General features: G+C 37.8%; 1 protein-coding gene across 1 annotated transcript in view; it reads right to left on the bottom strand.

Moving 5' to 3' along the window:
- SASS6 (SAS-6 centriolar assembly protein) overlaps positions 1-13,096 on the bottom strand; it is a 59,793-nt gene that overhangs the window by 28,419 nt on the left and 18,278 nt on the right. Inside the window, exon 7 of the mRNA XM_007449607.1 lies at positions 10,236-10,355. Coding sequence (XP_007449669.1) covers positions 10,236-10,355 — 120 coding nt within the window. The remainder of the gene's footprint in view (positions 1-10,235; positions 10,356-13,096) is intronic.

Genomic DNA, 13,096 nt, shown 5'->3' on the forward strand with positions numbered 1-13,096 from the left:
AGAGTGGCTTGCCTGGTTTTAAAGTCTCAAAGGACTGATTCACAATCCTATTAGAAAATGCAGTAAGGAATGCAAACAAATCCTTCAGTCATTTTGGTGTTATAAACAAATACACTTATTATGAGACTTTTAGAACCTAACTTGTTTGAAAATAGAGACAAAAAAAACTGTAGTAAAGAATAGAAATTAATGAAATCGGGGTGGGTGGGGAGACAGTATAGAACTAATTAAAGAAAGAAAAAACTGGTTCTTTAAAAATACTACAAAAAAACAGACAATCAAGTCTCATTAAAAAAAAGACATTAAGAATGTAAGAGAAATGGTATGAAGACTTTAAAAATCATAAAACAACATATAAGATATTTTACTAATACATTTAAACACAAAGATGAAATACATGGCTTTTTAAGGAAAGATAACTAACATAACTCAAGAAAACAACAGAAAATCCAAAAGGACCAATAATCATGAAGGAAATCAGAAAAGAGTCTGAAGAAAAATGCCTTAAAAAGGCATCAGACCCACACACGTGGCCCGCCTGAGCTGAGGTGCTAGCGGTAGCCATTCCGCACTAGGAACTCCGGTCAGAAGAGCTGGGTGCAAGGCCTCTGCATGTGGCCCCCTGTGAGCAAGTGAAACCCAACTAAGCACAAAGGGAAAATGAAAGCAGTCTTAGAGCTGTGACTATTTTCAAGGCTACTGATTTTCTCTGTGGAACACTGCCTTTGGGGCAAAACAAGGAAGAAACAGGTGATTCTAATGTGTAGTGCAGAAGGAGAACCACTGGAGGCCAGCTTCTCCTGCTGTCAAGGTACTCCAGCCATGTGGTGGACAGGGTCTTGGTGCTCCAGCAGGGTGTCAGGCCTCAGCCTCTGAAGTGGAAGAGCCGAGTTCAGGACACTGGACCACCAGAGACATCCTGGCCCCATGTAATATCAATCAGCGAGAGCTCTCCATCTCAACACTAAGACCCAGCTCCACTCAACAACCAGCAAGCTACAGTGCTGGACATGCCATGCCAAACAACTAGCAAGACAGGAACACAACCTCACCCATTAGCAGAGAGGCTGCCTAAAATCATACTAAGTTCACAGACACCCCAAAACACACCACCGGATGCGGTCCTTCCCACCAGAAAGACAAGATCCACCCTCATCCACCAGAACACTGGCACCAGTCCCCTCCACCAGGAAGCCAACACAAGCCACTAAAACAACCTTACCCTCTGGGGGCAGACACCAAAAACAACAGGAACTACTAACCTGCAGCCTGCAAAAAGGAGACATCAAACACAGTAAGTTAAGTAAAATGAGAAGACAGAGAAATACACAGCAGATGAAGGAGCAAGGCAAAAACCCACCAAAACAAACAAATGAAGAGGAAATAGGCAGTCTACCTGAAAAAGAATTCAGAGTAATGATATTAAAGATGATCCAAAATCTAAAATGATAGTAAAGATGATCCAAAATCTTGGAAACAGAATGGAGAAAATACAAGAAATGTTTAATAAGGACCTAGAACAACTAAAGAGCAAGCAATGATGAACAACACAATAAAGGAAATTAAAAATTCTCTAGAATGAAGCATAGCAGAGTAACTTAGGCAGCAGAACAGATAAGTGACCTGGAAGATAAAATAGTAGAAATAACTACCACAGAGCAGAATAAAGAAAAAAGAATGAAAAGAACTGAGGATTGACTCAGAGATTTCTGATACCAAAACCAGACAAAGAGGTCACAAAAAAAGAAAACTACAGGCCAATATTGCTGATGAACACAGATGCAAATATCCTCAACAAAATACTAGCAAACAGAAGCCAGCAGCACATTAAAAGGATCATACATCATGATCAAGTGAGGATTTATCCCTTCATTATATGCAAATCAATCAATGTGATACACCATATTAGCAAATAAAGGATAAAAACCATATAATAATCTCAATAGATGCAGAGAAAGCCTTCGACAAAATTCAACACCCATTTACAATAAAAACTCTCCAGAAAGTAGGCATAGAGGGAACTTACCTCAACATAATAAAGGCCATATATGACAAACCCACAGCCAACATCGTTCTCAATGGTGAAAAACCGAAACCATTTCCACTAAGATCAGGAACAAGACAAGGCTGCCAACTCTCACCACTATTATTCAACATAGTTTTGGAAGTTTTAGTCACAGCAATCAGAGAAGAAAAAGAAATAAAAGGAATCCAAATCGGAAAAGAAGTAAAACTGTCACAGTTTGCAGATGACATGATACTATACATAGAGAATCCTAAAGATGCTAGCAGAAAACTACTAGAGCTAATCAATGAATGTGGTAAAGTAGCAGGATACAAAATTAATGCACAGAAACCTCTTGCATTCCTGTACACTAATGATGAAATACCTGAAAGAGAAATCAAGGAAACACTCCCATTTACCATTCCAACAAAAAAGAATAAAATACCTAGGAATAAACCTACCTAGGGAGACAAAAGACCTGCATGCAGAAAATTATAAGACACTGATGAAAGAAATTAAAGATGATACAAACAGATGGAGAGATACACCATGTTCTTCGATTGGAAGAATCAACATTGTGAAAATGACTATACTACACAAAGCAATCTACAGATTCAATGCAATCTCTATCAAACTACCACTGGCATTTTTCACAGAACTAGAACAAAAAATTTCACAATTTGTATGGAAACACAAAAGACCCCAAATAGCCAAAGCAATCTGGAGAAGGAAAATGGACCTGGAGGAATCAGACTCCCTGACTTCAGACTATAATACAAAGCTACAGTAATCAAGACAGTACGGTACTGGCACAAAAACAGAAATATAGATCAATGGAACAGGACAGAAAGCCCAGAGATAAACCCACACACATACGGTCACCTTATCTTTGATAAAGGAGACAAGAATATACAATGGAGAAAAGACAGCCTCTTCAATAAGTGGTACTGGGAAAACTGGACAGCTATATGTAAAAGAATGAAATTAGAACACTCCCTAACACCATACACAAAAACAAAATGAAAATGGATTAAAGACCTAAATGTAAGACCAGACGCTATCAAACTCTTAGAGGAAAACATAGGCAGAACACTCTATGACATAAATCACAGCAAGATCCTTTTTGACCCACCTCCTAGAGAAATGGAAATAAAAACAAAAATAAACAAATGGGACCTAATGAAACTTTAAAGCTTTTGCACAGCAAAGGAAACCATAAACAAGATGAAAATATAACCCTCAGAATGGGAGAAAATATTTGCAAACAAAGCAACTGACAAAGGATTAATCTCCCAAATATACAAGCAGCTCATGCAGCTCAATATCAAAAAAACAAACAACTCAATCCAAAAATGGGCAGAAGACCCAAACAGACATTTCTCCATATAAGATATACAGGTTGCCAACAAACACATGAAAGGATGCTCAACATCACTAATCATTAGAGAAATGCAAATCAAAACTACAATGATATCCCCTCACACCGGTCAGAATGGCCATCATCAAAAACTCTACAAACAGTAAATGCTGGAGAGGGTGTGGAGAAAAGGGAACCCTCTTACACTGTTGGTGGGAATGTAAATTGACAGTCACTATGGAGAACAATATGGAGGTTCCTTAAAAAACTAAAACTAGAACTACCATATGACCCAGCATTCCCACTACTGGACATACACTCTGAGAAAACCATAATTCAAAAAGAGTCATGCACCACAATGTTCATTGCAGCACTATTTACAACAGCCAGGACATGGTAGCAATCTAAGTGTCCACCGACAGATGAATGAATAAAGATGATGTGGCACATATATACAATGGAATATTACTCAGCCATAAAAAGAAATGAAATTGAGTTATTTGCAGTGAGGTGGATGGACCTAGAGTCTGTCATACAGAGTGAAGTAAGTTAGAAAGAGAAAAACAAATATGGTATGCTAACATATATATATGGAATCTAAAAAACAAAACAAAACAAAAAACGTTCTGAAGAACCTAAGGGCAGGACAGGAATAAAGATGCAGACTTAGAGAATGGACTTGAGGACATGGGGAGGGGGAAGGGTAAGCAGAGATGAAGTGAGAGAGTGGCACTGACATATATACATTACCAAATGTAAAATATCTAGTTAGTGGGAAGCACCCACATAGCACAGGGAGATCAGCTCGTACTTTGTGACCACCTAGAGGGGTGGGATAGGGAGGGTGGGAGGGAGACGCAGGAGGGAGGGGATATGGGGATCCATGTATACGTATAGCTGATTCAGTATGTTACACAGCTGCAACTAATACAACAATGTAAAGCAATTATACTCCAATAAAGATGTTAAAAAAGAAAAATTGTCAAAGAAAAAAGACATCAGACCCAAATGATAAAAGGCTAATTCTATCAGGCCTTCAAGGCACAGATAATTCTTCATTATTTGACTGTTCCAAAGCATAGAGAAAACCAGAAAATGTTTTCATACCTTTCCTGACGCTACCACAATTCTAATACCATAGTCCAAAATCCATAATTTTAATTAGCAGACTAAGACAGAGTGCAGGATAATAGTAATCTCAAACCAGTCTCATGTGTGAATATATATACAAATGTCCTAAATTAAATATTAGCAAACTGATTCAACAGGATATTAAAAATCTTTGACTAAATATTATCCTCTGAATTCAAAAATGGTTCCAATTTTGGAAATTATTATCATTATTTTACTATTAAAGTGAGAAAAATGATTATTTGGTTAAATCCCCAAAAGTCACTTCATCTGACTTAGCACTCTTTGGAAGCCAGACAGAAAAAAACTCTCAAAAGCAGAGCAAACATCATTCCTACTGGAGAGATATTTCAGCTATTTACCAAAAAAGATTAACTAACCAAAATAAATACCCAGAAATCTCTTGCATTTCTATACACTGACAGTGAAAGATCAGAAAGAGAAATTAAGGAATCAATCCCATTTACCATCTCATCAAAGAATAAAATACCTAGTAATAAATCTACCTAAGGAGGAAAAAGACCTGTACTCTGAAAACTATAAGATGCTGATAAAAGAATCGAAGATGACACAAACAGATGGAAAGATATACTATGTTCTTGGATTGGAAGAATCAATATTGTCAAAATGACTATACTACCCAAGGCAATCTACAGATTCAATACAATACCAATCAAATTACCAATGACATTTTTCATAGAACTAGAACAAAAATTTTACAATTTGTATGGAAATACAAGACCCCAAATAGCCAAAGCAATCCTGAGAAAGAAAAATGGAGCTTGAAGAATCCAGCTCCCTGACTTCAGACTATACTATGAAGCTACAGTCATCAAAACACTATGGTACTGGCACAAAAACAGAAATACAGATCAAAGGAACAGGACAGAAAACCCAGAAACAAACCTGTACACCTATGGTCAAGTAATCTACAACAAAGGAGGTAAGAATATATAATGGAGAAAAAAAAGACAGTCTCTTCAATAAGTGGTGCTGGGAAAACTGGACAGCTACATGTAAAAGAATGAACTTAGAACATTCTCTAACACCATACACAAAAATAAACTCAAAATGGATTAGAGACCTAAATGTAAGACTGGATACTATAAAACTCTTAGAGGAAAACATAGGCAGAACACTCTGTGACATAAATCACAGCAAGATCTTTTTGGATCCACCTCCTATAGTAATGAAAATAAAAACAAAAATAAACAAATGGGACCTAATGAAACTTAAAAGCTTTTGCACAGCAAAGGAAATCATGAACAAAATGAAAAGACAACCCACAGAATGGGAGAAAATATTTGCAAATGAAGTGACTAATAAGGGATTAATCTCCAAAATATAAAAACAGCTCATACAGCTCAATATCAAAAAACAAACAACCCAGTCAAATAACGGGCAGAAGACCTAAGTAGACATTTTTCCAAAGAAGACATACAGATGGTCAAAAAGCATATGAAAATATGCTCAACATCAATAATTATTAGAGAAATGCAAATCAAAACTACAGTGAGGTATCTATCACCTCACACCAGTAACAAAAAGTCTACAAACAGTAAATGCTGGAGAGGGTGTGGAGAAAAGGGAACCCTTCTACACTGCTGGTGGGAATGTAAACTGGTACAACCACTATGGAGAATAGTATGGAGGTTCCTTAAAAAACTAAAAATAGAGCTACCGGGCTTCCCTGGTGGCGCAGTGGTTGAGGGTCCGCCTGCCGATGCAGGGGACGCGGGGTCGTGCCCCGGGCCGGGAAGCTAGTGTTCAACAATTATCATCAATATTAGAGATTGTATCCTTGTTGAAATTTTAGTTTCACCATACTAGTTTCTTTAAATTGGTAGGCACTTTAGAAGATGATGTCTGGCAAAAAAAAAAAAAAAAAAAATAGAGCTACCATATGACCCAGTAATCCCACTCCTGGGCATATATCTGGAGAAAACCATAATTTGAAAAGATACATGTACCCCAGTATTCATTGCAGCACTATTTACAGCAGCCAAGACATGGAAGCAACCTAAATGTCCATTGATAGAGGAATGGATAAAGAAGATGTGGTACTTACATACAAAGGAATCTTAGCCATAAAAAAGAATGAAATAATGCCATTTGCAGCAACATGGATGGACCTAAAGATTATCATACTAAGTGAAGGAAGTCAGAGAAAGACAAATACCACATGATATCACTTATATGTGGAATCTAAAAAAATGATACAAATGAACTTATTTACAAAATGGAAACAGACTCACAGACTTTGAAAACAAACTTATGGTTACCAAAGGGAAAAGGAGGGGGGTAGAGATAGATTAGGAGTTTGGGATTATCACACACTACTATATATAAAACAGATAATCAACAAGGACCTACTGTATAGCACACAGAACTCTACTCAATAATTCTGTAATAACCTATATGGGAAAAGACTGAAAAAGAATGGATATACATATATATATATAAAACTAAAATCACCTTGCTATACACCTGGAACTAACACAATACTGTAAATCAACTGTACTTCAATATAAAATAAAAATTAAATTAAAAAAAACTGAAACAAGAAGGATTCCACTATTATTTATCATTTCTCTGCATAAGAAAAAAATGATATAAATCTTGGAAGAGGTAAATTACCATTTTGTATAGTTTACATATCTACCACTACTTAGGTTTTTCCTAAGAGAATCTCCAAAACTATTAGAATTAATATGTAAATTAAAATGCAAATTTGTAAATATAACCTAGAATTAATGGGTATGACATTAATACACATTAGCAATAAACACTTAGAAATTATCACAGTAGTGGGGTGTGATAGGTGGTCCCATTTATAAAGCAAAAATCTGTAAAATCTCTAGACAAAAACATTTAACAAGAACTGTAAAAGAAAAAAAGAAAGAGAAAAGGAGGTAAATGAAGAGTAAACTATAAACTTGTTTTAAACAAATAAGACCTGAATAAATGAAGAGATATTTCTCTACACTGGACAAAAAAATTCCAAGGATATCAGTTCTACCCAATAGTCCAGAAACAAGACCAAATAAATAAATGAATTTAGTATATATTAAAGGTTGCATTTTAAACCACTGGGAAATATGGTATTGGAACAACTCACTGACTATATGCCAAAAAAAATCCATCTCATACTCCAGAAAAATATACTCCAAACAGATTAAAAAGTTAAATTCAACAAGAAAATTATAGAAGTATTAGAAGAGAATACCAGAGAATATCTTTCATAACCTTGGGGTGGCAAAGTCTTTCCAAACATAAAATGCAGCCTTGTACCATAAAGACACAGATGGAAAGACTGGATGACAATCAAATAAAAAGAACTATAGGGACTTTCCTGGCGGTCCAGTGGTTAAGGCTCTGCACTTTCAATGCAGGCAGCGTGGGCTCGATCCTTGGTCGGGGAACTAAGATTCTACATGCTGCATGGTGCAACTCAAATAAATAAATAAATAAACAAAATCTTTAAAATAAATAAAATAATTAAAATTTAAATTTAAGAATATAAAAATTGGGCTTCCCTGGTGGTGCAGCGGTTGAGAGTCCGCCTGCCGATGCAGGGGACACGGGTTCGTGCCCCAGTCTGGGAAGATCCCACATGCTGCAGAGCGGCTGGGCCCGTGAGCCATGGCCGCTGAGCCTGCGCGTCCGGAGCCTGTGCTCCGCAACGGGAGAGGCCACAACAGCGAGGGGCCCATGTACCGGAAAAAAAAAAAAAAAAAAAGAATATAAAAATTTAAAAAAGAACTATATATGGCAAGAGATACTAATAAATGCAAATGACAGGCTAAAATACAATGTTTATAATATACACAGTAGATAGAGGTGTAATATCCTTACTTTACACCAGAAATGAAAAGGCAAGCCATGGACAAAAAATATTCACAGTGCATGTATCTGACAAAGGACTCAGGTCCAGAATATACAAAGAACTCCTACAAATCATTAAGAAAAACACGGACTGCACAATTAATAAATGGGCTGAAGACTCAAATGGACACTTCACAAGAAAATATCCAAGCGGTCTATATACATATGAAAAAGTGTTCATTATGAGGTACTACCATACACCCACTGAATGGCAGTGTGATCTGTGATGCCTTTTTTTTTTTTTTTTTTTTGCGGTATGCAGGCCTCCCACTGTTGTGGCCTCTCTTGTTGCGGAGCACAGGCTCCGGACGCGCAGGCTCAGCAGCCATGGCTTACAGGCCCAGCTGCTCCGCGGCATGTGGGATCTTCCCGGACTGGGGCTCGAACCCGTGTCCTCTGGCAGTGTGATCTGACATATCCACTTCAGAAAATTGTTTGACAGTTTCTAATAAAGCTAAACATATGCCTACACTAGAACCTAGCCATTCTAATCCTAAATATATACCCAAGGAAAATGAGCACATGTGTTCACAAAAAGACATGTACAAGAAAGTTCGTAACAGTTTAATAATAGCAAAATGTCAGAAACAATTCAAATGTCTCCCAACAGGAAAACAGATAAGTTACTGCATGTTCATATAATAGAATCCTACACAACAACAAAAAGAAACACACAAGAATGTAACTGAATCTCAGAGATATTATGCTGAGTGAAGGAAGCCACACACAAATAAGTACATACTGTACGTGTCCATTTATCTAAAGTTCAAGAACAGGCAAAACTGTTTTGAAGTGATGGGCTTCCTGTGGGAGTATGAAATGGATTGAGAAGGCACACAAAAAAACCTAAAGGGGTGGTACAATTTTCTGAATCCAAATTTGGGTGAAAGTACACATAAACTGTTATCAAGCAGTACCCTTAAAAGCAAACATTTAGTAAGGTGCAAAGAGCAAAAATAGAATTTTATATTAAAGAATAATTTAACATTAATTAAAGAAATTAATGATATAAAAGGTATAAAATACTGTAAATCCACACTACAAGGCAGTAGAAAATGAGTCACACAGGGAAAGCAAAAGATACTAAAAGAAGTCCACAGAAGAAATTAAAATGGCCAAAAGTCATATTAAAAGATACTTATCTTCACTAAAAATCTAAGAAATATAAATTAAAATTAATACTACTATAATACCTGTCAGGTAGCAGATATTAAGAAGGTTAATAGTATCAGGAATATGGGGAAGTATGATCATACACTATCTTTGGGATTCCATTGGTACATTTTTGGGTGGCGAATTTGCAATATCCGTTAATATTTTATATGGGTATATTGCAATTTCACTTCTAGGAATAAAAATGTTCACTGCAGTCTTATTTGCAATAACCAAGATCTGAAGCATTTAAATGTCCATCAGTTAGTAAGTACTTAATTTATTTTATGTCCAAGTAATGAATACTACTCAGCTACTTCTGAACTGATAAAAAAAAAAATGATATCTATGATATCAAGTTAGGTGAAAAAATGTTACAATCAATATATCCAGGAGGACCTCGTTAGCTTAGAACAAAACCAAAACTCAGGTGTGTACATATCTCCCAATTTACATATTTCTAAATTTATAAATATAAACATTTATAAATTGTACATTATTTACATATATAAAGTCTGGAAAAACAAATATCAAAATGTTTATAAATTATCTCTGGGTAGTAAGATTTTTAAGGATAGACTTTTAATTTTTATATACTTCCGCACTGTTTGAAAATGTTAAAGCAAGCATGTATTACTTTTATAATTAACAAAATGACTAACGGCAATAACAAAATATTTTTCCAGTTTTTTTTAATATTCATACCTGCAAAGCCTTTTCCTTCTCATTCGTCAGTTCTTGAGAATGCTTATTTGACAATGTTGCTGTGTGTGATGCCCATTCATTCCGTAACTTATCTAATTCTTGGATTTTTTCTGATAATGTCTGTAGTAGAGTTCAATGTGAAATATTAAAATTCTTGAATATGTTATTAGATTGGAACATGAAAATATTTTCAAAGTATATTAAAGGAGATGGAATCACAGCTTTTTAAGACATACTCAAAGCCTTTTTTTACTCAGATTTTTTTGTATTTAAAGAAATCAACATTAGAATAAAAGCAATTTTAGAGTTAAAATGGTCCACAGTTTAACAATCACTAACCTTTTAGTTAAAACTGGCTCTTCGCCTCTCAATCCTCTCCTCTGGCATTAAGAAAAAAAGAAACCCAGGGTAGACCAAGTCATAAGTAGTACAGATGACCTTAAACAACACAGGTTTGAAATGCACAAGTACGCTTATACTCAGATTTTTCTTCAAGAAATACATACTACAATACTACACAATCCACGGTTAGTTGAATCTGATGATGTGGAACCATAGATACGGAGGGCTGACTATAAACTTATGCAAGAATTTTCAACTGTGCAGGGGGCCGGTGTCCCTAACCCGCGTGTTGTTCAAGGGTCAACTGTAGTTTACTTATACACCTAAAACCTAGTAACATAGGTTCCCAAGATGGGCCACGTGGTGCAGGACAATTTTCTACCTGAAGCCATGCAGCTTATCAGATACTTTGGTCCTCAATTTCAAGGAGTAGCTATGACTGAAATGATGATAAGCCCATCAGAGGAATTAATTCTAAACTTAACAGAAGGAAGGAAGGGAAAGATTTAGAAGACAGAAACTGAAAAGCCATTTAGACAAGAGGAATGAGGTGAATTAGAGAGGAGCAGAACATATGACAGATACTATACATTATTTAATGACGACTTGGAGAGAATGTGTCATATACTGGGGATAACAGAAATGTTTGGATAGAATAAACTATCAAGAAGAAAAAGCGTCAGATTAAGACAACTGGTAGGGGGGTTTCGGTCGGAGCTCAGGGAGAGGACTGGGGTTGGCGGCTTGAACATAGCCCGAAGGGGTTGGTGCGCCACGGCTAGCCGGGAGGGAGTCCGGGGGAAAGGCTGCACCTGCTGAGGAGGAAAGAGACTTTTTCTCGCCTCTGTGTTTCCTGGTGCGCGAGGAGAGTTTTAAGAGCGCTGCCTAAAGGAACTCCAGAAACGGGCGCGAGCCGCGGCTAAAAGCTCGGAAACCAGAGACGGGCGGGAGACGCTAAGGCTGCTGCTGCCACCACCGGGGGGCCTGTGTGCGAGCACAGGTCACTGTCCCCAACCCTCTTCCGGGGAGCCTGTGCAGCCCGCCACTGCCAGGTTCCCGGGATCCAGGGACAATTTCTCAGGGAGAACACACGGCGGGCCTCAGGCTGCTGCAACGTCACGCCGACTTCTGCCGCCGCAGGCCCGCCCCGCACTCCGTGCCCCTCCCTGCCCCCGGCCTGAGTGCGCCAGAGCCCCCGAGTCAGCGGCTCCTTTAACCCCGTCCTGTCTGAGCAAAAAACAGACGCCCTCCAGCGACCTACACGCAGAGGCAGGGCCAAATCGAAAGCTGAGCCCCTGTGAGCTGTGAGAACAAAGAAAAAGGGATATCTCTTCCCAGCAGCCTCAGAAACAGCGGATTAAAGCTACACAATCAATTTGATGTACCCTGTGCCTCTGTGGAATACATGAATAGACAGCGAATCATCCCAAATTGAGGAGGCGGACTTCTAGAGCAAGATCTATGATTTTTTCCCCTTTTCCTCTTTTTGTGAATGTGTATGTGTATGCTTCTGTGTGAGATCTTGTCTGTATAGGTTTGCTTCCACCATTTGTCCCAGCGTTCTATCCGACCATTGTTTTTTTCTTTTTTTAATTTTTTTCTTAATAATTAATTTTAATTTAAACAACTCTATTATACTTTACCTTCTTTCTATCTTTCCTTCCTTCCTTCCCTCTTTTAGACAACAAATCATCCCAAATTGAGGAGGTGGACTTGGAGAGCAAGTTTTATGATTTTTTCCACTTTACCTCTTTTTGTGAGGGTATATGTGTATGCTTCTATGTAAGATTTTGTCTCTATAACTTTGCTTCCACCATTTGTCCTAAGGTTCTATCCTTCCCTTTTTTTTTTCCTCTAAATAATTATTTTTTTAATTCAATAACTTTATTATACTTTATTTTATTTTACTGTATCTTCTTTCTTTCTGTATTTTTTCCTTCCTTCCCTCATTCCTTCCTTCCTTCCCTCCTCCCTCCCTCCCTCCTTTCTTTCCTTCTTGCCTTCTTCCTTTCTTTTCTTCTTTCTTTCTTTCTTCCTTCCCTCCTTCCTTCCTTCCCTCCTTTCTTTCTTGCTTTCTTTCTTTCTTTCCTATTTCCTCCTACTTATACTAATTCTCTCTACTTTCTCTCCCTTTTATTCTGAGCCGAGTGGATGAAAGGCTCTTGCTGCTCCAGCCAGGAGTCAGGACTCTGCCTCTGAGGTGGGAGAGCCAACTTCAGAACACTCGTCAAGAAGAGACCTCCCAGCCCCACATAATATCAAACGGCGAAAATCTCCCAGAGATCTCCATCTCAACACCAGCACCCAGCTTCGCTCAACGACCAGCAAGCTACAGTGCTGGACAACCTATGCCAACCATATAGCAAAACAGGAACACAACCCCACCCACTAGCAGAGAGGCTGCCTAAAATCATAATAAGTCCACAGACACCCCAAAACACACCACCAGACGTGGACCTGCCCACTAGAGAGACAAGATCTAGGCTCATTCATACACCACAACACAGGCACTAGTCCCC

This window comes from Lipotes vexillifer, unplaced genomic scaffold, assembly GCF_000442215.2.
Source record: "Lipotes vexillifer unplaced genomic scaffold, Lipotes_vexillifer_v1.1 scaffold445, whole genome shotgun sequence".
NCBI classification, from domain to species: Eukaryota; Metazoa; Chordata; class Mammalia; order Artiodactyla; family Lipotidae; genus Lipotes; species Lipotes vexillifer.